This window comes from Clinocottus analis, unplaced genomic scaffold, assembly GCF_023055335.1.
Source record: "Clinocottus analis isolate CAN_PGR_092001 unplaced genomic scaffold, fCliAna1.0.p SCAF_13, whole genome shotgun sequence".
In the NCBI taxonomy this organism is placed as follows: Eukaryota; Metazoa; Chordata; class Actinopteri; order Perciformes; family Cottidae; genus Clinocottus; species Clinocottus analis.
In genome coordinates, this window is record NW_027175854.1 from 13023301 (window position 1) to 13049460 (window position 26160).

The 26160-nt window shown below is 45.1% G+C and overlaps 1 protein-coding gene across 1 annotated transcript; it reads right to left on the bottom strand.

Moving 5' to 3' along the window:
- Positions 1 to 576: 576 nt before the first annotated feature.
- crb2a (crumbs cell polarity complex component 2a) lies at positions 577 to 24209 on the bottom strand. The gene is made up of 13 exons (XM_068574324.1): positions 24143 to 24209; positions 15147 to 15839; positions 13681 to 13876; positions 13254 to 13393; positions 12243 to 12413; positions 12050 to 12163; positions 9758 to 10711; positions 8150 to 8724; positions 7156 to 7321; positions 5586 to 6456; positions 3871 to 3987; positions 2522 to 2648; positions 577 to 2362 (listed from the first exon to the last, which is right to left on the bottom strand). Exons 1-13 carry the CDS (start codon positions 24207 to 24209, stop codon positions 2141 to 2143), a joined length of 4413 nt encoding a protein of 1470 aa, XP_068430425.1. The 3' UTR covers positions 577 to 2140.
- Between the last annotated feature and the right edge of the window lie 1951 nt (positions 24210 to 26160).

The following is a 26160-nucleotide window of genomic DNA, read 5'->3' on the forward strand; positions in this document are numbered from 1 at the left end:
AACTTGTTATATTGGCATTGCCATCTTGGTTTTAGTTTTTTTAAACTCAAAGTGACTGTATTTGGACGAGAGGAAGCTGGGGAACAGCCGGTTCCGTGAGCAGCTAGCGCTAGCATTCTGCTGCTAGCTGGTCCAGTGGCAAAAAGCCACAAGCAGCTGAAAATGAGTGAACAAATCACATTGACAACCATTGAACAATCAGGTCTCATGAACCGGAGCGTCTGCTCACGGGTCAGACCAGGACCCTGGACCAGTTTAAGACCAGGACCCTGGACCAGTTTGAGATGAGGACCCTGGACCAGTTTGAGATGAGGACCCTGGAACAGTTTAAGACCAGGACCCTGGACCAGTTTGAGATGAGGACCCTGGAACAGTTTGAGATGAGGACCCTGGAACAGTTTGAGACCACGTGAGTGGAACATGTTTGGTTTCAGGTGGGTAACTTTCTCAGATCCTTGAATGTGCTCGATAGCCTAGCAACCTATCCTCGAGCCTAATGCATGCTGGGAAAGACTCCGAACAGACACTTGGGAACACATTTATTGCATGTTTATAATATGTTGTGAACATCCTAGATTTTGTACATACAAAATAATCAAATTCTTTACTAAATAATGACATGTTTGTTTAAAAAAAGAGCAACTATCACATCACATTACAGTGTGCTGTACAAGGTTTCATGTTTTAGTACTTTATTCCTTTTATTACTTATTTTTTTAACAACCGTGTATCCTAAAAAAAGGGGTTTACATTGTGAGAACCTTCATCGAAGTGTGAATGGGTTCGGCATCAAGACGAACACAAGCATACACTCCCTTTGTGTCCGTAAGGCGCTAACAGTCAAACGCCAACAGAAGTTAACACGGAGATTAAACATAAATATACAAACTGTACAGGCTCGCCACAGAGGGAGCGCTCTGAAACACGTGCCCTTGTTGAGGAGTAAACTGGAACGGGCGTAATTTACAAACTCCCACAACGTGTGCAGTACAGAGTCCTGTATCCAGTGTACGCTTCTGCTTCCCAAGCACATAAAGTGGTACGTTAGCGATACATTAGCGGTACGTTAGCGATACATTAGCGGTACACTCAACATCATAACACCTCTGCAATCTTGAGACCGTTTATGTTGGAAGTGTTTTTGAGTGTGTTGGGGGTTTGAGCAAAGACGAGCAGCTGTATCTTCTCATTCCGCTTAAGCTGACGTAACTTTCTGGAGCTTTTTTGGGGGACGTCATGCGACATAACTCATCCGATTGTGGCGGTGCCGTAACGCAATACCTCATAGCGAGGAATTGATTAGTTGATTGACGCCAATCACCATGTTGACATGACGTCCATTTTCTGTCAGTAAGGGGGACCAGAAAGGGCCTGGAGCCTCGTCCTCCATTGTGAGGCGGGTCGTGGTGTCCCCAGGCGGCAGTTTGATTGGATGTTAAAGCTTTCAGGCATCAATCCTACATTCATACCTAGTGAGAAACTATGCAAGCATGTTTGTTGGATGTGAAAACCGTAGTTTTGCTGCACTGGGTTACGTGAATATCCGGGCTTTGTGTGGATAAACAGCTGCTGGAGATGGTTCTCCAGATGGAGCCATCGATCCACTGCAGAAGTAGACAACGCTGCAAAGTGATGATAAATTAAAAGAGCTGAGACAAGAACCACGCAGTGGTCACCATGAAGACCCACATTACCACATTACAAGTAAAACTGGACAAATAAATGGTCTTTTCTTTGATCTATTAGATCAAAGGTCAGGGGTGTAGTATATTGACACATAACTACTACAGGGGGTCACAGCTAGGCCCCGAGCATCTGATCACAATACTTTGTGTGTGTGTGTGTGTGTGTTTGTGTGTGCGTGTGTGTGCATCGCTGTGAAAGAAAGTCCTCAAACTGTCCTCTACGCACTAGTTAGAACTACTACGGCCTGCCATCGACAAACTAGCGCGTGTAGCGTAGACGTAATCCAGTACAAGGATTTGAGGCTGTTGTGACAACGAGCTGCCGTGGATCAGTACCCGGTCCCTCCAGGAGGGACCTGTGTTTAGCCCAGAGTGTTTCACAGTAAGTCCCGACCAAGCAGACCGGCCCGCGGCGCTCGGCTCCCCCCTCTCACGCCCTTCGTTGCTCAGTCGTGTCAGATGAGTCTTTCCTCCGGCGGGACTTTGAGCATGCTGTCCATCTCCAGCCGCGCCCCGGCCACCTCCTGGGTGCTGGGGCTGTACGCGCCCTCCGACTGGCGCTTCTTCCTTGCCGTGAGCGCCACGAAGGTCATGCCGATGATCAAGGTCAGCACGCAGAGGCAGAGCAGCGGGATGGCCACCACTAGCCAGGGGACCGCTTGTTTGTGGGCTTGTTTCTGTGAGAGGTGCAGAGGGGGTGGGGGAGTCACGTCTTCAGCTATTTCACAACAGAAACTACTACTGCGGAAAGATTTGCAGCCACTACGGTATTTGACGAGCTGTGTGTGAGAAGATGTTGTATGAAACCAAAGAAGAAGAGTGTATAACAAACATACGTTAGTGTCACAGGTTGGCCCGCTGTAGCCGGCCGGGCATTCACACACAAACATGTTGAATCGATCCAGACAGGAGCCGCCGTTTCGACAAGGGTTAGACTCGCACTCGTCGATCTCCGACTCGCACCTGAGAGACAGAGAACACACGAGGGCTCCGATCTGTGAGGTCATCCACTTCACTCCGGACAGTCGGGAGGCTGCTACGAAAGCTTTTTGTACTTTATACAAATGTTCTTTCTTTATATAATTATGTAAATGAAGGGGAGGCACTACAGGTGAATATAGTAAACAATAAATAAAACTACCCCAGTTGATTACGTTCATTAAGACATTTATTTTCTCTATTACACATTTTTGTAAATTGTATGTTTAAATGCACAAGTGAGCCGTTATCTTGTTAATTATGTGCTGATTTGAATAAATCTTTATATAAAGCAGAGTTCAAAATGCTTGTTTTGAATTGTTGACATATAAGAGTCACAGGTTTTACTGGATATAACTTAAATTGATCCAATAAATCAAAGATTGTCAACCGCCAAAGAAAGACAAATTCTCGTCATATTTTTAGGCATAGCATGTTGTATAAATCAGGTTATGAATGATGGATAAACCTTTAGAATATATTTAGGAATGAAACTGAAATGTTTGCTGTATGTAAAAGCTGTTGAAGAGGAGAAGAGGAGTCTGGGAAAAGACTTAAGAAGCCACAAGGTAAACATGGAACTAATACACATAACCATGAAACTTCCCAGCTAATAACTGTGTTTGGGGTTTTCTGAAATGTTATGTTGAAATTAATTAATCCTAACTGCTGGTGAATTTAGGAAAAATCTACAGACAAAGTAAACACCTAAATGTGTGTCTTGGATGTTTTCTTGTCTAACAGGTTATTGTTTGTATTCAGACATAGGTGAGATGTTCCTCACAGCTTCCCGTAGTAGAACTGCTAACAGTCACAGCATTGAGTGGAAAAGTGTACATGATAAAGTAAGAAGGAAGAAACTTACTTTTCCCCTAATGACTGAATCAATGACCACAGTGAGCTGATGCAGTCAAAATGTCTTCTGTGAAAGGGTCTTTAGTGTTTCTTCATTGTATTACAGTCGTTCTCCATCGTCACCATATTACATTTAGCACTGTATGTTTCTCAATGTTGCCGTTTCTGAACCCGACATTTTGATTTTTAAATATGTTTCGTACCAGCCTGAGACATCGTGAGGATTCCCCTCTTCACCAGTTCCTACTAAGTAAAATATAATTTAGCTAACTCATATTTTGGCCCTGTTAGTTAGTCTAAAACGCACAGTTTCCAATAAAAAAGGAGTAAAATCTATAAGAAGTGAGCTCACCTGCTGCCTGTGAAACCGGGCATACATGTACAGTTCGCTCCCCACAGCCCATCATTGCAGACGCCATCATTGTCACACTGGACATCTTCCCCACACTGTATTGGAGGATAGTCCCACCTGGAGGAAAAAGGGAGTAACTTTGCTTCAATCGACGGTGAATGAAAGAGACCTCATCACATCACCACAACCCTGGCTTCTCTTCACCGGCTCCCTCTTAGTGTAGAATAGATTTTAAGATTTTACTCATTGCTGTGATAGCATGTCTGGGTCTATATAGAAGAAATGTTGAATGCTGAGGAGCTCTGGCTGGAAGAACCGCAGCTTAAAACCCATTTTAGAGACTGGCTTTACGTGATGTTGTCGCTTTAACACTTTATTTCATTATCTCTGTTATTATTTTGTTATGGACTGCACGGTGGTGTAGTGGCGAGCACCGTCACCTCACTGCAAGAGGGGCCGGGGTTCGATTCCCCATCCTAAACGATTCTTCTGTGTGGAGCTGGCATGTTCTCCCTGTTGCAGCACGGGTTCTCTCTGGGTTCTCCGGTTCCTCCCAAAGACATGCAGCTTTAGTTGAATGAAGACTCTGATTTGCTCATAGATGTGAATGGTGACTGTCTAATTGTGCCCGAATAAATCCTCTCATGGCCATTTTAAGTCCCAGCATGCCCCATTTAGACAATCTTTTGGTATAAAATACGTAATTTTTCCATTTTTGAACCGAACGACACAGTTTTTTGACTGACACTATTTCGTAACAGGACAAGGCTTTGTTTTATCGTGATTTTTGTTTCAGATTCCGATTCTTTAGGTCCTAATCTTTTTTAAAAAGGTGTCTTTTGAGCGACTGTGGCTCAGTGGTGAACAGGATCGTCTTTCAATCAGAGGATTGGTGGTTTGATCCCCGGCGCCGCTAGCCCATGTCGATGTGTCCTTGAGCAAGATACTTAACCCTAAATTGCTCCCGTAGCTGCGCCTACGGTGTATAAATGGTGGATGTTACTAATGTGGCACCTTGCATGGTGGCTCCTCCCATCAGTGTGTGAATGGGTGAGTGATGTCATGTAGTGTTAAAGCGCTTTGAGTGAATAACAGAAACACGCACTTTTAGCTGTAGGAAGGAGTGGTAGGAAGGAGTGGTAGGAAGACTAGAAAAGCACTGTACAAGTGCAGGTCCATTTGTCTTATTGACTGCTCCAGGAGGCATTTTTGGGGAATCTGGCTCATATCATGCTGGATGTTTATAGTTATGATCAAAATATCTTTTAAAAGTGAGTTTTTTGCAGATATACATTTTTTCCCCAAGACTTTGCTAAACAAAGACATACAATAAACACAAGTATTGGCATTATTTTTGGGGTTCCTACGTTGACACAAACACAGGGAAAAAAGAAGGTCTGGAGACAAAATTGGTTTTACAGTTTTCAACGGGTCAACTTCACCCAATGTTGGCTGAGCTCGGCTGCAGTGTCCCTAAATATTAAATGACTTAAATGTTTTTCGTTTATTTTATTTCCTTGGTTGGTTTGATCTGTTGTACTGTTTCATCAGGGTTTAACTCTTACGTTAGCTTCTTGCTTTGGCCTCAGTGGAGCTTCCTGTTGTTTTATTGCTGTCAGTCAACACACTTTGTAAACTTTGTTTTTAAAGATGCAACATAAAGAAAGTTGTTATTATTATACCACTTCCTGTTGGAAGCGATGAACAGTACTCACTGGCAGCGAGGGCCGCTGTAGCCCTTGGGGCACGTACAGGTGTACATGTTGGGTCCGTCGTGACAGGTGCCTCCATGTTCACAGGCGTGACGCTCACACTCGTCCAGATCCTCATCGCAGAGCTCGCCGGCGTATCCGGAGTGGCAGCGGCACTCGAAACCGGCCAAGTAGTCCTTACAGGTGCCGTGGACGCAGGGCTGAGGCGCACAGTCATCGGTGTCCGTCTCGCACAGCTCTCCCTCCCAACCCGAGTCACAGACGCAGCGCAACTTGTTGAAGAGGTCCTCACAAGTGGCCCCATTCACACAAGGATCCGAGTCACAAACAGGGGCGCTGGTGCAACCCAAATGGATCTTTGGTTTTCCAGCGAGGTGGAACTGAGACGGCTGCGGGGCTTTATAGTCATCAACAAAAGGAAGGTGGACTCCGCCGACCCTCACCGCCCCCAGGCAGCCGGTGAAGCTCTCTGCGATGGCCAGCGTGGCCCCCTTCTCGTTGAGAAAGCGCACGCTCCCCGCGCGCTCCGGCGCGCTGCTGCCGTCCGTGATCCCGTCCACGGTGATGACCCAGGGAGAGGCTTTGCGCTCCTTCTCGACCATCGAGATGGTGACGCGGTGCCAGCCGCCGTCGGCCACTCGGCGGACTCCCGTGAAGGCCAGCGCCTCGACGTGGTTGCCGATGTGGATCTCCACCCGGACCGACGAGTCCAGCAGCCCCACCGTCAGCAGGTCGGAGCCCCGGGAGGCCCTCAGGAGCACGGCGTTCTCAGAGCGGGTTCGCAGCTCCATGTATATGCTGGACACGGGGTCAGCCAGAGAGCCTCCAGCGCTGTAGTGTACAGGGTTGTTGTCAAACGTGGCGTTGTTCACACCTAGAGGTCAATGGCGAGAACGAGTTCTTTTATATTTCTTCATTATTATTTAACTCTCAGGACTGAAGAAATCACTCCTACCTCTGCTGATATTCTAAAGAACTCAAGATTATTTTTGTAAGCAGCAGATTCTCCACAAGAGGAGAAGTGTTTTGGGAACCCTACGTGACATTTAGCTTATCAAATACAAGTTATTAGTGTGACTGACTTTGTTGGGATGCAGTGAATTGCAGAAACTGAAAAAAACTGAATGTTGGCTTCATCAGAGGTAGTGTACTTTTAGGAGGAATTGATGGTCTGCTGAGAGATACCACCACTTAATCTAAAATATATGAAAGGGTATATAATAAACAATTTCACTATTCATTATTTGTAGATCTGTGAACTAAGTATAATGACATCCTAGTTTTTAGTAATGTACTGTAGATTCCTCGGAAGTCAGCATTTAAAGGTCACAGGACAACATTTAGCCATAAAGCATACAATATATCCAATGCACTCTATATACATCATCTTCTAAAAAATATTATTTGCATGCTGCTTATATATAACAAATAAGAAATATCTCTGAAGGAATTAGATGAGACAAAGTACTTCAAAGTCAGAGTCAAGACCACTGGTTGTCTGGTGTGTACAGTGTACTTATGGGCACTAGTGTTGCCCAAAGATATGACTAGAAAATGATTGGGATGTTCTTACATTCATATCCATCAGGGAGGTCCACACAGTGGCCGCCATTGACACAAGGATCGCTAACACACCACACGCGCGTCTCGCAGGTTTTTCCGGTGTATTCCGCCGAACACGAACACAAGAAGTCGTTGAACGTGACGATGCATTCTCCTCCATGGAGACAAGGCTTCATCTGAAGAGGGAAACATCGAGATATGTAATATCTAATGTAAGGTGCTCAGACAGTGAATCACCTTCAGAGCAGGGTTGAAACTGAAAAAGCTGTAAAACGGTTAGCTATGCTATGTTATGACGGGGATCCAAAACTGTCATGGGTCAATGTGTCTCTAAAATCTGAGGTGTAAGACCTCTTATGTGGGAGGAGGTGCAGGTTTGACATGGAGTATAGTGTTAAGTCAGTTCAAGCACGTTAGCACGTCTCCATTAGTTGATTGACATCTGCTGCTTCACCTTCACATCGGCTGGTGCTAGTAGTTGACTAGCATCATCCACTTATATTCAAACAGGTGTAGAGCAAATCCAGCTTTTCTGAATTGAATCAACTGAGTCCGTATCAGATGTAATTTGAATGTCACGGCAGTGATGGGGGCTTTGTAGCCATTTTGCCACCAGTTGGTTAAAAAGTAAGTACTTCTGTTACATTGTTTTAGATATGTGCATGGATTAAAATTAGTCAACGTTGACTTTTGGCTTCACACAAACAGCGGTCTCCTGGGTAAAAGTCCTGTGATTACTTGACCCACCCATCCTCCCTACTTCTGTGGATTACTAAAAGAGACAGATTTATCATGAGTCAAAGACAAACGTAAAGAAGAAGAAGAAAGTGCCCTTCCCTTAAAACATATGGAAACAGGAAGCAGAACTGAAGGAAAGTGAAGCGGTTGCAATGATCCGGTTCTCAAAACTAATATGTTTTTCCTAATAACTAGGACTCTGGCCCACACTAGCTATTGTTAGTATTTTGGTAAGGAACAGAACGCTTTAAAGAACAATTTCCTACCTTGCAAGTGTCATCGCTGACGCAGGCCTTCTTCACATTTTCAGCATGACTTGGGAGATACGCTCCCTCCTGGTCCGAGTCGTTCCAGGCCTCCGCGTCTAGGTGCACTGAGTCTAAGCGAAGGTCCTGCAGGCAGCCTTTGTAATGCCCCCCCCACGCCTCCGAGTCCCAGTCTCCCGGGAGTCCGCCTACGTATGCCCGATCCCCGCTGTTGACATTCACTTCAGGGACCTCTCCGATCCCGTAGCGAAGGCCCGCATGTCTAAAGATCACTTGTTTGTGCTGGACCTCCACCTGCAGGAGTTGCTTCTCGCCAGTGGTCACAAATACGGGCGCTGTTAGTGAGGCGCTGTTAGGCAGAGAGCTGACAAAAACCCTCCCCATCCCCAGGTAGACGGAGAAGTAGACCTCCCCGCCCTGTTCCTCGGTGGGCCTCCTCAGCTGGAACAGCAGCCCGTCTGGCTTCAACGACCTCAGGAAGAAGGACACGCTGAAGTTGCTCGCGTGGCTCCTGCCGACATCATGGACACTGAAGCTCAACGTGTCCTCGTGGCTGTATGTCCATGACGGGAACTCTGACATGAGAGGTTTGAAAGTTTGGATTACTTACAAAAATAGGACGACAACATTTAGTAATGTACCTCAATGTTTCAGTATCTTCAGGTGACCATCACATGGGAAATATGGGTAAATGGGCAATTCACTTGAGTAAACCGTGGGGCAGCTAACTGCATCTTCTGCTGTTTTTGAATCAGCTCATTGCTTACAAAGTGACAGTGAAATTTAAATGACACGTACATTTTTCCTGGCCAAGATCCCTCACTGGCTTCCTGTCTACAAACAACAGCCATTTATTTGTGTTTGACAGAGATTCAGACCGAGCCTGAAGATTCAGCCTCAGTCAGTGGGGCGACAGTTTTTACCTCCTCATCTTCGAAAGTCAGTCAAAGGTTATTTTTCCCTACATGACTTACGCTCGTATCTTGGCTTCAACTGTCAAAGATGAAGTCTACTGTTACTCCAACGTGGAATATCACCAAGTACATATAGCCAAGCGCTGTACATAAGTAACATTTTGAGGTACTTCATGCTTCTACTTCACTACTTTTTATTTCACAGCTATAGTCACTGGTTACTTTGCCAATTTAATACAAAATGTACTCGTGTCACGTAACTCTGGACATTTGTAGAAAAACTAATTATAAATAATATTATATATATAGATAAAATATCATACAAACAATTGTATGAGGAAATATTGGGCTGGACTTTAAGTTCTGAATTAAACTACCAAGCAATTTAATAATTAATAATTTGCTCTAACTTGACTAACTATAAAATTCATGGTTTTAATGAATTAGTAACACAACAATATTACAGTATATAAGAATATAACAGTGACTAGGTCCACTCTCTATAGTACGCACTTTTCCTTTGTATACTTTAAGCACATTTTTCTCATTATACTTTGACTGAAGTAATATTTTGAATGCAGTACTTTTACTTTAACACAGTGGGTTTGCTTCATTTAATAAATTACACCTGTTGACTGGTTTGACAGCATTGGTCTAAAGCTTTTGAAAAGGACTTGCTGGTGAAGGTGCTTACCTTTAGAGCAGCTCTCGCTGTAGAAGGGACGGTAGCAGTCACACTGATAGCTGGTCCACAGGTCCACACAGCGCCCATGTCCATGGCAGGGGTCCGGCGTGCACCAATCCGTCTTACTGCATCCCAGCTCGTGGCCTCGATCCTCCGGGAGTGTTTGCGGTAGGATAGGCTTAGAGTCGATCATCAGGTCTTCCATACAGCCGATGAAGCCTGCACTGCTTGCAGAGACCTCTAAAAGCTCCTCTGGGGCTCCGCCCACATACATGTGAGTGAACGCTTCTGAGGGCTGGAAGGGTGGTTCATCAGCACCGCCATCTGTAATTCTGCATCCGTCCCTGTCACAGCCACGGCCTTTCACAATCAGAACCAGGCCTTCCTCATCTACAAACACATGAGCGTCCCGCCAGTCTCCATCGCTGACTAAACCAGGAAATGTTACATCCAGTTCAGACTCCTCAGAAAAGGCTTTTGCGTGAAGACCTCTGTTCACGATCTCCAAGATGAGGTGATTGTCCGCGTCCCCTCTGTAGAAGAGCAACATGTCGGGCAGAGTTGTCCGAAAGCGCAGCTGCACCCCGTGACCACGGTGAACGCGGTGCTCCACCTCCCTCCGTGTCCTTTCTTCCAGCACAACCTGGATGTGAATGAATCCAGGAGTGGAGAAGGAGAATGTCGTCCTCGTGGAGCACTGCTCATCGTAGAAGCCGTGAGGACACAGGCACGTGTGACCTTGTTCGCCGCCCTCCAGCCACGGGTGGCAGGTGGCTCCGTTCTGGCATTCGTGGTCCACGCAGCCGTAGAGTTTCACCTCGCAGCGTTCGCCTCCCCAGGGGAGTTCACCAGGCTCCGCCTCGGGACAGTGGCAGGTGTAGGAGGCCCTGCCGTCCTCACACCAGCCGCCGTTCTGGCAAGGCTGGCTCTCACACTCGTCAATGTTCACCTCACACAGCTGACCTAGAGGGAGGCGACACTGAGGGTTACACATGTTGGGACAGGGACAAGCGAGTAGACCTTTTCTGTGAACGTTAGCTGGATTTACATTTTTTACATTTTTATTACCGTGACGTCAGTTACCGTTATGATAGAAGACAGAAGTTATGTGACAGAAAATGAGGGCAGAATGGAGATTACATGCCTGACTGGCATGATACCTGATACCTGACTGGACTTGAACTGGGGACATTGTGATAACATTGTAAGCATCTTTGAAACCCTGCCGGTTAATCCTCATAAAGATTAGTCTTTTCACACCCCAAAAGCTTGGAACGAGCTGCAAGACACACTTAATAACTTTTCTTTACATGTTTTGAAAATGCTCCTGATTCTTGTATCTTTGGTGTCTATTTTATTTTTGTTTGTATGTTTTCTGTTGTGATGTTATCTGTCCCTGTCTGTACTTTGAAACTGTGCTGTGGTTAAAACTTATTTACTTGCTGTCCATCTCTAGATTATACTTTTTTCTTTTTGGTCAGAGAAAGGATCAAATAGAACCAGAAAGAACATTTCCTTCTGAAAATGCGTTGGAATGCAAAAAGCTGAAGCTTAAAGCTTACATTATTTTTTTAAATAGCTGAATATAGCTCAACATAGTGGAATATAGTTGAAAATAGCTCAATATAGCTTGAAATAGCTAAAAAAAATAAAAAATAAAAAAAAGCTGAATAAATCAAAAAATAACAGAATATCTGAATATATATAAAAATAACTGAATTTATATCAGTAGGAGCAAGCTCAAATCGTGGCACCGGCACCTCATACAGGCATGTCCGGATGCCACTGCATGTGAGACCAGTTGCCATTAATTACGTAGTGGCACTTCCGGTTAACTTCTGGTTCACTTCCGGTTCCCAGCTCAGATACCAGGGCGTCCCGAGCAGTTGCCAATAATTCTACGAGATGCCAGGGCATTTGCCACTAGTTTTTAAACTAGCTTTTATTTTGAAGGGAATTTTTAATGCAGCAGAGTGCCGTAGAGGTCTGAAGCATTCCAACTAATTTGCTTAAGGCGTTCCGGAGATATAACACACAAATGTGTCGGACCTGAGGTAACCTTGACCTGTGACTTCCAAAAACAGTTCATCCTTGAGTCCAGGTGGATGTTTGTACCAAATATTAAGACATTTGCAAAGGCGTTCCTGAGATATCTCGTTGGTGAGAATGGACTGAATGTATGTACGTGCCAAAACAGCAGAAAATATTAAGTGTTGTCTTATGTTGAGATACAAAGCCTATATTTGGTGTTTTTATATTGAACAGAAGATTGTGTCATTTCTGAGAAGGTCTGAGTCTTACCTAGAAATCCTACAGCGCATGTACAGGTGTAGCCGTTGACCTTATCCTCACAAGTGCCTCCATTCTGGCAGGGTTCTGACTCACACTCGTCAATGTTGACAGAGCAGTTCTCGCCTGTAATGTGAAAGAAATGATGATGAATCAAACCAGAACATTGATGGTATGGCTGATTGGTGTCTTTAGCGCGACAGACCTGCAAACCCCGGCTGACACTGGCAGATGTATCCCGCTGCATCCGCAAAGCTGAGCTCCCAGTCCAGCTCCCAGTGAGACGGGTCTGAACGCTCAAAACACTCCCCGCCATGCTCACAGGGCTGATCGGCACACTCGTCTACATCGATCTCGCAGTTCGGTCCTTCGTAACCTTGAGAAAACAAAGCAGAGAATGTTTTATTCCCACTGAACACGCAGACACAGAGGAAGCGTTCCACCTTCCTTCCAACCTCATTCACATTAGAGAAGCATCTTAACGATATCACAAAAACTGGGAATCTCAACTTTTTCATGACTGCATTAATAACTCTTAATATGTATAGCTGCTACATTATGTTGTTGTGTTTTTAGATATGCTAGTATAGCCAGGTCAACGTTAGTTGGTCTAAAATATTGTATTCCCTGCTATTGTCATGGCACGTTCTCCAAATATTCATGGTTCCTCTGACTTTGTCCAAACTAATTCAACGTGCTGAGTTTAATCCAATAATATTTGGGTTGTGGTTTTGAAACATTGGGTCTTTAAGTAACACAGCTGGTATTGTTATTAGTTTGTCAACTGGTACCTCAGGACTTTGCAGTTATTAACCGTGGTTAAGGTTATAAACTGAAACAAAACAAAATGTAACTGCTTTTATTACACAATGTAAAGTTAGTGTGTAGGATTTAGTGGCATCTATGTCACTGAAATAAATTACAAACAGGACAATGACAGCGCGCTCCTGGGTGAAGTCCTGTGTTTGTTTGACCTGTCCACTCTAAGCGTAGACTGATGAGAAAGGTATGTGATGTGTCAAAAATAAAAAGTAATCCAGATGTTTCTAAATATAATTGGCCATGCGGTTCTTGCCTCAGTGGGAAGCCAGTACATGTAATTGTGGTTCTGTGAAAACCATCAGCTGAAGTGCTGCAGACTCAGATTCTCATGCACAGTGGGCTCAGTGCTTGTGTTGGTCGAGGAACGTTCGATGTGCAGCGTGTTGTTCAGTACCTGGCCAGCAGAGGCAGGTGTATTCGTTGACTCCCTCTAAACAGGAGGCCCCATGCTGACAGGGATCAGAGGCACACTCGGGGATGTCCACTTCGCAGTAGTCACCCTGGAACCCTGTATCGCTGCAGTCACATTCATAGCTGCAGAGACACACATGAGCAGGAACAACATGTCAATGAGCAGCAAGTGAACAGGAAACCCCCATAGGGCTGTTAAGTTGCAGGTAAAACATCATATTCCTTTTATGACAATAATCCCCCCTAAATCCAACAAACTGTTCCTGACAATGACAATGTTAGCAGGACATAAAAGGACTCTGGACCTACCTTCAGAACTTTTAATAGTAATATAAGATTTCTGGGTATTTCTTTTTCAGAAAAAGGGATGCCCAAGCTAAAGTCACAGCTGTCAGCCTACAGCGAATCACCTGTTCACCATGTCGTGACAGACAGCTCCGTTGCGGCAGGGCTCGCTGGCGCACTCGTCCACGTCGACCTCGCAGTTCACGCCGTCGAACCCGGGCAGACACTCGCAGGAGTACGCAGCGATCAGGTCATGGCAGACGGCCCCGTTGTGGCAGGGGCCAGACTCGCACTCGTCGATCTCGGTTTCACAGTTGACTCCTGGTGCAAGAGAAGTCAACGTGTGTTTAGAAAGAGACACGTGAAGAGTGATGATGAGGATAGTGATGATGGAATGAAGTTGTGGTTGCTGTTGTTTAGAGTCAAATGATGTGATGGTACACATTTTCCTTTGGCTATATCATCAATGTCTGTATGGGTCTGTCTATTTTGGTCTCCAGATACCCAGATGATAAAAGCCCGTCTTCACATGGTCTAAACAAAGGGGCAGAGTGACAGGGGAATGCAGCGGGGCTCCTCTGACACAGAGCAGGCTCAAGGAGAAAAGAGGGGAGTGTAAGAAAATGCAAGACGTGAGTGTTTCTTCTCACCCTACACGGAGACGTTATCTGAGCCGCAGATAAGACGTCTGACGAACAGCATCTTACTTAAAATACTCCCCATGCCCAGTCTATCAGGAACAAACAAAACACTTTGGAAATAACAAATGGTGGCGAAGGACGAGGAGAAAAACGAATGAAACGCTGTCAGCGAGCAGAAAATCGCATGATATTAAACATCTTGACTCACACACACACACACACACACACACACACACACGCACACACACACACACAGGAGGCTGCAGCAGTGTGGCGTTCTATTACTGTTTTCCAAGTCCCTTTTTTTCAATCCAGTTTAAATTGTTTTTCTCAGATGTAATTATGCTGTTTAGGTACATGTTTGTCAGAACTTTCAAACATGTTTGACAGAAAGAAAGCAAGATACTACTACTAGATACTATTAGATACTAGATACTGTGTTGCATGGACTGGAACTATCTGTTGTGGGGCCCAAGGGCTAACAATGAGCTATGGGCCCCTCCAGACACCACATCCCTCCCACTCTTAAGACCGTTACATGTGATTGGATGGGCACGTGACATTGTCCTTGATAGGCGATAGGTTCTTCAGGGTGATCTCATGAGAACACTGATGGAGTACGACCGAAAGGGGACTGCCTTCACAGGAGTGATAGGCTTCCTGTTTACATACCCCAAAGTCCTGTGCCTCTTAGGGACTGAGACCCCAAAAATTAAGCGAACAAACAATTGAAAATGAGAAAAAAAACAGACGTATTTGGAAACGTCTCCCTTCTCCAATGAGAGTAGTGTACGACTTCCAAGAAAAAGAAAGCTGCAATATCAGGAGTCCTGCTTAAGATACAGGTTTACTACTACAGGTGAGTCTCACGCGCCCGCTCTGCATAATACAGAGATAATTCAGCGTAATGATGAGTTGTGTGTGTGTGTGTGTGTGTCTTTTGGATGTACCTGCAAAGCCCTCCAGGCACTCACACTGGTAGTGGTCCTTCTCGTTGATGCAGGTGGCGTTGTTCTCACAGGGCCGGGACGCACACTCGTTGATGTCGATCTCGCAGGTGTACCCCTGGAAGCCGGGCACGCAGAAGCAGTGGAACTCTGCCACTCCGTCCATGCAGATGGCCCCGTTCTGGCAGGGCTCTGAGGAGCACTCGTCCACGTCCTCCTCGCAGGTCTTCCCTTCGAACCCTGGCGCGCATCGGCAGGCGAAGCCCTCCGGGCGCAACACGCAGGTCCCGTTGTTCCTGCAGGGCTCGTCGACGCAGTCGGTCACGTGCGTCCCGCAGCCCCGTCCCCCGTACCCTGCGGGACACCTGCAGAAGTACCCGTTCAGCTGGTCCACGCACAGGGAACGGGGTTCGGAGCACGGGTTGCTCTGGCACTCGTCCACCTCCTCCGTGCAGTTGTCCCCGGTGAGGCCGTCCGGGCAGATGCAGCGGTACTGCGCGGTGCCGGGGGTGCTGGTGCAGTCCTCACACGGGGCAAAGGAGCAGGCGTCGTAGAGCTCGTCGCAGTGTTTGCCCATGTGTCGGACCCCGTCCCGAGCACAGATACAGGCGTAATCGTCCATGTTGTCCACGCAGGTAGCTCCATTCTGGCACGGGCCCGACAGACATTTGTCCGAAGTGGCTGTGCAGAGGATGCCTAAAAAAAAAAGACAAAGGGAATGTTATGCTTGTAACAATGCTATTGATGAGGAAAGACTTACTAAAGCCCGGTGCAGCTCACAGTTCAGCGTTTGTATTTGACGTTGGGATTGAGAATGAGAAGCTTTTCAGATCAGATCAGTTTCAACTTTATTGTCATTGCGCATAGTACAAGTACTGTGACAACCAAATGTAGTTTGCGTCTGTCCAGAGTGCAAAAGAAGCAGTTGAGGTGCAGTTCAGTGGGATGGATAATATGATACAGACAGTATAAACAGTATGGACATGATTTAAAGTCAAATACTAAAACTGCACTTAACCACTGCACTGCACCTCAACTTTATTAGACCTCGATGGGAAATCCTTTCGCTTCAGCATTAACAAACAAACAAAAACAACAACTTTAAACATAAAAAACAAACAAATTAATCTACATGCAATACAATAGAGAAGCTGAAGAGTTATACTATTAATAGAAAAATAAAGAACAACCACATCAGCAAGAAAAAAATGGTTTTAACAGGTTGCTGTTAACTGGGAACTGGATGTTGCATCACATGGCACCCAGTTACATCACTGGCAACACTTTCTATGCTGGCCAAGTCTATATTGCATTATAAACATACTCACACTATGATATGTTCCACGTATAGCACTATATTATCATAGCAATAACCCTCAAACATATTCATAATGCGTTCTAACAATAACTATCACATTGCAGAGAATGGGATGAAGACTGATTATTAAAGTGGAAATACATTTCACGTTCAGTGTGTTGTTCTTTCATAGATTTATTGATATTTTTGTAATTAACCTGAAGCAAACAATGACCTCTTATGGTAACTTGTAGTCACTTCATAATGCATCCAACAGTGATAAGAAACAATAATGAAGTATATTGATACTTGACCTTATAGGTCCTTACAAAAGCTTTATGAGTATGTGTTGTGCCTACAACTACAATAATACAGCGCTATAAGCAGATAATGAAGCGTCATAGCAGTATGTGTGACCAAATGATTATACTTGTAAAATCAATAAAAAGCATAACTGGCCTTGGGTCGGCTCAGTCACATGACCATCAATGTGCTGTTAGGAAACCGGGGGCCCGCTCACTAAACGTGCGTCTCCTCCTCGCAGCGGCGTCCTGAGAGGACCAGGTGACCGCAGCAGGTTACCTGTAAACCTGTAACACCTCTAATCCGCTCTCACTTCTTTTCCTGGCTCTGATGTTCAGGTGCAGAGGAGTTAAACCCTGAACGTTCACCGTCCAGCAACTGGCCCTCACGTGTCCAGGCTCTGGTCTGCTGGGGCCCCTGACGGAGGGCCTGATCCGCCAGAGCCCCTGATCGACGGCCTGGTTTGCCGGGGCCCCTGATCGACTGCCTGGTCTGCCAAGGCCCCCTGATGGAAGGCCTGGTCCGCCAGGGCCCCTGATGGAGGACCTGGTCCACTGGGGCCCCTGGTAGAGGACCTGGTCCACTGGGGCCCCTGATGGAGGGCCTGGTCCGCTAGTGTCCCCTAATGGAGGAACTGGTCCGCCAGGACCCCTTAATGGAGGCCTTGGTCTGCTGGGACTCCTGATGGAGGGCCCGCTTTTGTGTCTCAGCAGGATTACCGAAAAACTACTGGCCCCATTGATTTGGGTGGGAGTGCGGGGGGGGGGGGGGGATATGCTCGTCTCCATGCAAATACTAATAATCACAGTTATCAATAATAGACATTTTTGCTTGAGACAATAAAATAAACATTTTCATAAATGTTTCCCAGTTTTAGCGAGTGTGCATTCTCTATTTGGTAAAAGTTAGTTTGGGCGAAGGTTCATTATAACGTGAGCATGATGTAATCTTTTTAAATGTAGTTTTTGGTTAAAGACTTTTCACAACAATTTAAAATAGATATTAGAGAGTAGAATTATGACCTGTTAGCAAAAATTATCTATAATTTATGGTTTTGTTTTTTTCACAGAGACGCTCGCAGGACCACATTGTAATAAAAGTCCTTTTGTTCTCCGTCGTTGTGCGTCCTCCTGAACACGCTCTGCGTGTCAGCGCTCAAATTGAGGAGTTACAATACAGACGCTGTCTCCCTGCAGCGGCCAACGCCACCAGGCCTCTGGGGAATTAGTCCACATTCCTCACATTAGGACAATCTCAACACACCTTCCACTACACCCCCATCCACTACACCCCCAGTCCCTCGTCCACTCCCCCTAGCCCCTCGTCCACTCCCCTTAGCCCCTCGTCCACTCCCCCTAGGCCCCTACACTTTGATCAGTGTCCTGTTTCCAAAATCTCACTGAAGTGGAAGATATTAACAGTGAAGGGAGTTATGGTGGTGAGGAATGGGAGAGAGAGAGAGAGAGCGAGAGAGAGAGAGAGAGAGAGAGAGAGAGAGAGAGAGAGAGAGAGAGAGAGAGAGAGAGAGAGAGAGAATATTTAATGGGATAAGTCACTTTTATTATTTGTTGCAAATCCTACAGGAACAAGATAGAGTTAAATTCTGATTATTTACATTTTAACGTTTTTCTTCGACACTCTCAGAAACCCATAGTGTTTAACCTCCGCCCACACTCTCACGCACACACTCACTCACACACACACACACACACACACACACACACACACACACACACACACACACACACACTGTGTCATTGCAGACAGAAGAGTTCAGAACGCGAGGGAACAGATTACGAGCACACAGTTACAGCGTCATGCCTTTAAACAGAGCGCAGTCACGACTGTTCCCTGGTACTGACGACCAAGAACTGTCACTTCCAGTCACACTATCATTTATTTGAGAGAGTCAAGTGAGTACACGTTAATATTTTGGGGAATGATCCCCGGATGAGCGATAAAGAAAAGCTCCGAGCAGTGTCTGCACTGGCACAGGAGCACGTAGCAGCCATGATTAGTTTGTAATATCCATAATCCACAGCTCCATACTGTACGGATTGTGATGAAAGCAGATTGCACAGCCTGTGGGCCTAAAGCACGTGTTAAAAGAGTTAGTGGTGGCTCTACTGACTCCAAGCAGCAACTATTTAAAAGGTGTAAAAAAAAAGATGTAAACGTCTTCTATATGAATCCCAAATAACCACAAACCCCCACAGGCAGTGACATCAGAGTCATACCGACACCTCACTGGTCCATAACCCCACGATGGATCACTATGTTTGAGGTGCTCTCTGGCAGCCGGGCTCGGCCTTGACGGCCGTGTCCCTGCGTCGCCCTTTCCGAAGCAGACGGTTGGTGTCATTTCCAATTTGCAGCCGAGATGCAGCTTCCCCTCCACCCGACTGTGGACGCTAACTGTGTTTGAGCGTTACGGCTTACAGGGGGACCGCGGGAGAGCGTGAGCCGCCGGAGGGCCAGGGGAGTCCCAGGTGGCTGTGGAGCGTTCTGAGATTAGGCTCAAGTCTCCCTGATGTGAGGAGGAGACCAGGATAAACATGGTAATTGATTGAGGAGGTGATCCTTTGCTTGCTTGATAAGAAACTTAACATAAGTGCTGTTGGGTCAAACACTGACCCAACGTCGTCCAATCATGTGGCAAGCTAGAGGCCTTTAGTTCAACCATCAACTAATTCATTCAATTCATTTCATTTGTTTGACCCTTTCTTTAATTAAATGCGTGTCAGAGTAAAAACTCTGTGTTTGTGGAGCAGCTCCCCCAGAACCCGAGAAGTATGGCCCAAAGGCCCAGAGGCTTCTCCAAGATGGACGGTCAGGCAACTAAGACACTTGGTCACAGTTATCGCTGAGGATTAAGTGTCTTCCCAAGGACACATCATCGTGGACCAGCAGGGCCGGGGATCTGATGCCCCTGCTCTAGCTTTGAGCCGCTCCTGCGACTGTTATGCTGTGTTCACACCGAACGCGACCAAAATGTTCAAGTCGCGTCTGCCGTTTCAGTTGTGTCGCGCGACAAAAAAAATGTGTTCACACCAAACGCAGCATGACTAATCAAGCTGCCACAAAGGGGGCGTGGCTTATCTCCGTAGCTTCTCCCTGGGAAAAGAGCTTTCTTTTACGCTATAAACTATGGAAAAAATAACCACTGGTTCTACTATATACTTGTTGTGGAAGTCACAAAAATGTGGGAATATTAAACGCCCTCCTGTTTGGGTTCATAAATGCCATCTGTAGCCGCACACAACTCAGTGAATTTCACAGACTTCAGGAAGTGCGTCTAGCTTACTACAACGGTAACCAGCAGTCATCCAACATGGAAATAACCACTAGTTCTACCTTATATTTGTTGTGTTAATTCCACATACGTCAGAACATCAAACTCCATGGTGTCTGGGTTCATTATTATCCGTAGTCCCACAACAGCGTCTGAATGACGGCCGCTATCATCGCTATCGCCGGCAGAAGTTTGATTCAACAACAGGACGGCAGTGATGAGCGGAACATCTCAATGCTGATTGGCTGACGCAACTATGACTCACACATTTTTGTCGACAGAGTTGGGAAATTTCAACTCGCGCTACAAGCTGTCGCGTCCAATGCTCTGTTCGCCCCGCGGCAAACTCGCTGTTCAAGTTCGTCTGTCGCGTCACTCTTCAGAAAAGTCGCGTCTACGCAGCTCCTACGCAGCTGTGCATTGACTTTGCATGTAATCACGCGACCAAATTTGGTCGCGTTCGGTGTGAACACAGCATTAGGTGTGCAACCACATTGCCATTAATCTGAGTTGCTCATTTAAGTCTCCTGATGCTCTCAGACTGCAGTCGCTCCAGCCGGACGGCGACCTTTGAGGTCAAAGTCAATTCATTCTAACGGATCCGCCACAGTAAGTACCCCGTTTGAAAAAAATATATAAAATTTAGATGTGTGATCATGTCACGTTTTATTCTCACTCTAATGTTTGTCTCCCTGCTTTGGTTTCCATTGTGCGCTCTGCAAAGCTTTCCCCTCCTCTGATCCCCACCCCCCACTTCTAATCCATCCCACTCTTTCTCCCCCTCTCTCCTGCGAGCAGGTTTGATGGCCTCCCTGACCTACAGAGCCTTTGCATGTTGTAATCCCTCTGGCCTCTTTGGGTCAATCCCCTTGCTCCTCTAATCTCCGGGTGGCAGGATACCTGCACAGATTACAGCCTCCAACTCTCTGTCACCATATTGTCTCTCACACGCTCTCCTCCTTTCTTTTTCTTGGAAGTCGTATGCTCTTCTTCTTCTTCTTCTTCTTCTTCTTCTTCTTCTTCTTCTTCTTCTTCTTGCCGCTTCTCATACTCGGTCCCTCATGAATTTAATCTCCAACTTGTAAAATGTTTGCTGGAATATTCAAGTCTTCCAGTGTTGCATTCTACTTTCTTTGGAACAGACTTCAGTGTTTATGCTAAGCTAGGCTAATCACTTTCTGACTCCAACTACGTACTTAACATAAGGCATGAGATGGATATTCATATCTCACGCACATGGTGTTGAACTATTGCTTTAACATTACACACATTGCCATAGACATCAATCTTGTATAACTTTCTTCTAACTAATGGGACGGGCCAGTCCCAACAACTGGTGTGTGAACAGATCTACTTCATTAGGAACTGGACCTATTAACCCTCCTGTTACATTCAAATACCTTTAAATAGCACTTCAAATAAAAAATAAATAACCCTCCCCCCTTCTGATACCTGCAGAATGGCTGTTTGCGACTATTGAGAAATATGCAGAAATCCTGTACATCCTTTATGGTAACACACACACACACACACACACACACAAACACACACACACACACACACACACACACACACACACACACACACACACACACACACACACACACACACAGTGACCCCTGACTGTTCAGACACCTGTATCAGACGTGATGCAACAGGACACAGCTCAGACAGCTCAGACGCCTGACACAGCTCCAGGTAATAGTCACACCCGGCTCTTTAGTGTTCCAGGTGCATGAATGCTTTCTAAATGTTCTTTTGAGCGGCTCCGCTCCGCTCAGCGAGCGCGTTCCACGAACAGAGCGTTCCGTCTGCCGCTCTCAATGGCATCGTCAATCAAACTGTGATAATCTGTTTTTTGTCTCTCACTTCCCTTTGAGACAGATTAGCCGCTAATCTAGTTTTCTTTTCTGTAAATGAAGCGACAAGCATGAAGTGACAGGAAGCTCGTCTCCACTCGGCTGTAGTCAAACGGTCTCTGGGGCCCAGAAGCAGAAGCCTGAACTCTCCCCCACAAAAAAAGATGAGATTTGTTCATTTGGTGTCATGTTTACCTTCAGTGGATCCTCACATATCAGAAATGAATCTGCAGCCAAAACGCTTCTATGGACCCATCGGCCTGCACACACACAGACACACACACACACACGCACACGCACAAACACACTCTCTCTCTCTCTCACACACACACACACACACACACACACACACACACACACACACACACACACACGCACACACATACTCACAGACTCTCAGACAAACCACACACACACACTCACAGACTCTCAGACACACACACACAAACACACACACACACACACACACACACACACACACACACACACACACACACACAGACTCTCAGACACACACACACGCGCGCACACAGACACACACAGACACACAGACACACACACACACACACACTTGAGTCATAAAACATAATCCCCCAATTGATTATGCCCAACAGAGATTACAACTGCATTCCGGACGTTTTTGGATATCATCATATTTCATCATCAGATCATGTGTCCATGTATGATGTGTCTCAGAGGTCCATTCCCGATGTGTACATGGACGTGATCAAATAAATAAATAAAATAATTGTATTTGCAAATAACTGCAGTTTATTGGTCTGATAACTCAGCGATGGAAAGTTCTGGTGCTTTCATCCCCTACAAGCCTCCTCCTTGTTGTTCCCCTCTGTTAACTGGTGAAGGTGAGGATGGCGTCTTCCTGGTGTTCATCTTCACATCACATATATAGTGAGGGACATTTTGCATATTGGGGGACGCTGTAGCATCCTGGGAAAAGCTATGCTGACCATAAAACGGAACATTGCTCCACCTCAGTTATTATACAATTTGAATATTCAACCTTTATTTTGACAGCAAGCCACACTGAGATTGAGGTCTGTCTACTTTTGTACCGAGAGACAATTCATGTTCAGAAAGTTTGAAAGAGGGTTTATTTCACTCCATCATAGGATAATGCACTAGAGATAGAAGCTGCAATTTGAAAAGAAAAGTATGCATTTTCATTTCAGACCACATGTAAATGAACTGTCTGTTTCCGAAAGTTGTCTGTTGCATCATTTGTCCTGATGGGTGTTTTTTACGGTGGCCTATTCTTGGGATCATAGTGAGTTATGTCCGTTACATTACGCTCCATGGAGAGGCCATGTGTCATCATCACATCACAAACCACTTTCCTTTGAAATAAAAACCTCTATTTGTCTATTTGTCCTATGTGAGTTGACTGCTGGACACCAAAAAAGTTTAGCATTAAGTTTTTCTTGTGGATAATGGCGGTTGATGGAACATTGTTTGAAAAAAAAACAGACAATCCCAACTTTCTGCACACTATGTGACCTCATTCTGCACCTCCATTCATGCGCAGACAAATATGAATGAGATCCTCCTCCCCGGTTCCACTCTGCATGACCGAGGAGGCTCCGATTCTGAACCAGTCATGTGTCAAATCTGATAGAAAGAGCTGGTTAAAACATTGAAGCCACAGCTTTGACAACCACTTCTTACACACCGCCGCTGTTCAAGCGCCTGGTGGAGAGGTTTGCCCACCAAACACCACAATGATGATCCACATGCTCCAGGTTTCTCAGTGTCGGGGAAATGCCCTGGGAACTAGCCAAACCTCTCATCATTGTTGTAAGTGACAAAGGACTCCCCCATACCCTCCCACCCCACCTCCCAACATCTATTTGAGTCTGCTCATATAGTGGGAGCTAAAACACCCCACTTGTCAGCGTCCATAGAGCACAAGAGGGACATTCCTGGGGCCTGAGAGAGGGAGAATCCTCAGGACCGCCCCAACCAAAGCATGATCAAGTGTAATATGTACTGTTACTCAATAAGCATGTAGCAAGCCGCAACAGTTCTGGTGGACATTTACATCCATGCCAAAACGCTTCCCGTGCAACCTGTTGCTCTGCCAGGAAAGAGGATTAAAGCCTCACTTCACACAGATTTACTTCAGTCCTCCAGCTTGCAATTACAGAAAATGTTCATCCAGAAGGCCCACTTCACTTCAAACTGCCCTTAAAGTCAGGGGGCAACACAACAACACACTGCTGTCTCCACTCACCCCATTTGAACATCATCATCGTCAGCAGCAGAGTCTTCAGGTTCAGGTGAACTTTCCCCAACTCCATGGTGGAGCCTGGATCTGCACGGCAACCACAAGGTGATGTGGAGGACCAATGGAAGCAGAAGTGCGAGGAGTCCTCCAGTAGTTACATTCTGCTGCCGCTCACCGTGCTGCTGTTGCCCTGTGCTCAGAGGCTGGCATGCTCCACACTGCCCATGTTGGCTACTAGTGAGTGTGCAGCAGCGCCCGGACCGACCAGCCCTCCTCCCTCCGGAGTGTAATCAGCCGTGAGAGCAGAGAGGCGACGGGAAAACATGAGCTGGATTAACACCTGCTGATACGGAGGCTCATCCTCATCCAACGGGAGGACCTTTCTGTAGCAGCATGTCTGTAATACATTACTCATAATGTGCTATAATCACATTATCACATCATATCATTATGGTTATAAGCACTTGTGTATGTTCATAACTATTAATCACAATCATCATAACTTATTATTAGATCATTTTGTAAATAGACCTATAGGAATACTTCCTCATAGATGTTGATCGTTGACATAATTTCAATAGTTGTAATACATTATAATCTTTTTATAATGCATCATAATGTGATTATATGTGACTGAAAGTGGGCGTTGTTTGCTCAGAGTGAAGATATAGATATGACCCATGACACGTTGTTATGAGTCAGTGTAAATGGTTGTTTGTTTTAAGTAAAGGGAAAGAAAACACAAACCATGTTGTAAATTAATTTGTTGTATTCCAATTTCTTTGTTTTGGTGATGAACAACTGAATCATCGAGTCAAATTCAAGATAATTATTTCTGGGACAATTCTTCTTCCTTTAGGAGAATTGACCTACAGCATATAAGTAATCTATGGATGACGTAAGGTTGTTTTATGTGAGTCAGGTTTTAGGGGGGAACATTACGTGAGTGAAATTATCAGTTGTGATAAATTGGAGCATGACCAGTTCAACAAATACATCTTACAAACTTTTTCTAACATAGATTTATAGATTTTTTTCACTTCATTGAAACCAAGAAATGACCCTCTATTATAGCCTATATTTACATTTTAATGTCTTATAACAGTTGTTATTATAACAGTTTTTTTATTATAATGTATTTCAACTGTATATTTAATTACAATACAATGTGAAATGTCAGTGAATGACCAGCAGGTATAAAGCGTATTGTTGTAAAGCATCATTCACATTTGGTTTAAATATAAATATTTAGCATCATGAGCAGATGATAACGCATCATATATGTGTTTATAATGCGTAATAGACAGAGAAAGTCTTACCAAAAGGGATAGTGAGAAGGAATGCATAAAGAGTCTTTTCCATTGAAATAGACTCATGAGTTAAGCGACACTAATTGCAGCTTGATTTGGACACACACTGTGAACCTTTTACTCGTCTCCTCGAGACATAAAAGACACTTTTTTAATTACACAACTCTTTTGGTGAATAGGAGCCGTGCGTAAAAGACCCAAATAAAACTGTTTGATAAGAACTGATAAAACGAACAAAATGAACTTGTGGTCAAAAAGAAATAACAACAACACATATAATATGCAGTTTAGACAATCTGTGTTTTGGAGCAACAGGACGTCCAATCCTTTGCTGATGTTCCTCCTTCTTGTGGTTTTCTACTAACCATTGTCGACTTGCAAACGCACATCCTGGATTGAACTGATTAGTTGACAGTAAACATCTAAAAATGTCAAAGAATCATACAAGTTTCATCATACTAAAATATGGCAATATTCAGCTTTCATAAAAATAAATTCTACAATTATTATGCTTTTATAAAAAAGAAATATCAAATGCCATCAGACGTTTGGGGGAGGCGAGGTATTAATTTCATTATTCTGTTCAGTGAACACTTTGAAACCAGAGCGAGTTTTCAAGACTGAAACCCTTTAATGACCACTAAAATCAACAATAGCCATGTTTATAGTGTTCTCGGTGATTAATAATAAATTGAATCAGGTTGTATTAAACGC

Bases quoted from the DNA above. Each gene is read 5' to 3' on its own strand.
- crb2a (XM_068574324.1), bottom strand. From the start codon at position 24,209: ATGGAGTTGGGGAAAGTTCACCTGAACCTGAAGACTCTGCTGCTGACG. The intron at 7,322-8,149 runs GTAGGAAATTGT...TTCCCTCTTCAG, and splicing joins TCAGCGATGACACTTGCAAG to ATGAAGCCTTGTCTCCATGG. The intron at 2,649-3,870 runs GTGAGCTCACTT...TCTGTCTCTCAG, and splicing joins CCCGGTTTCACAGGCAGCAG to GTGCGAGTCGGAGATCGACG.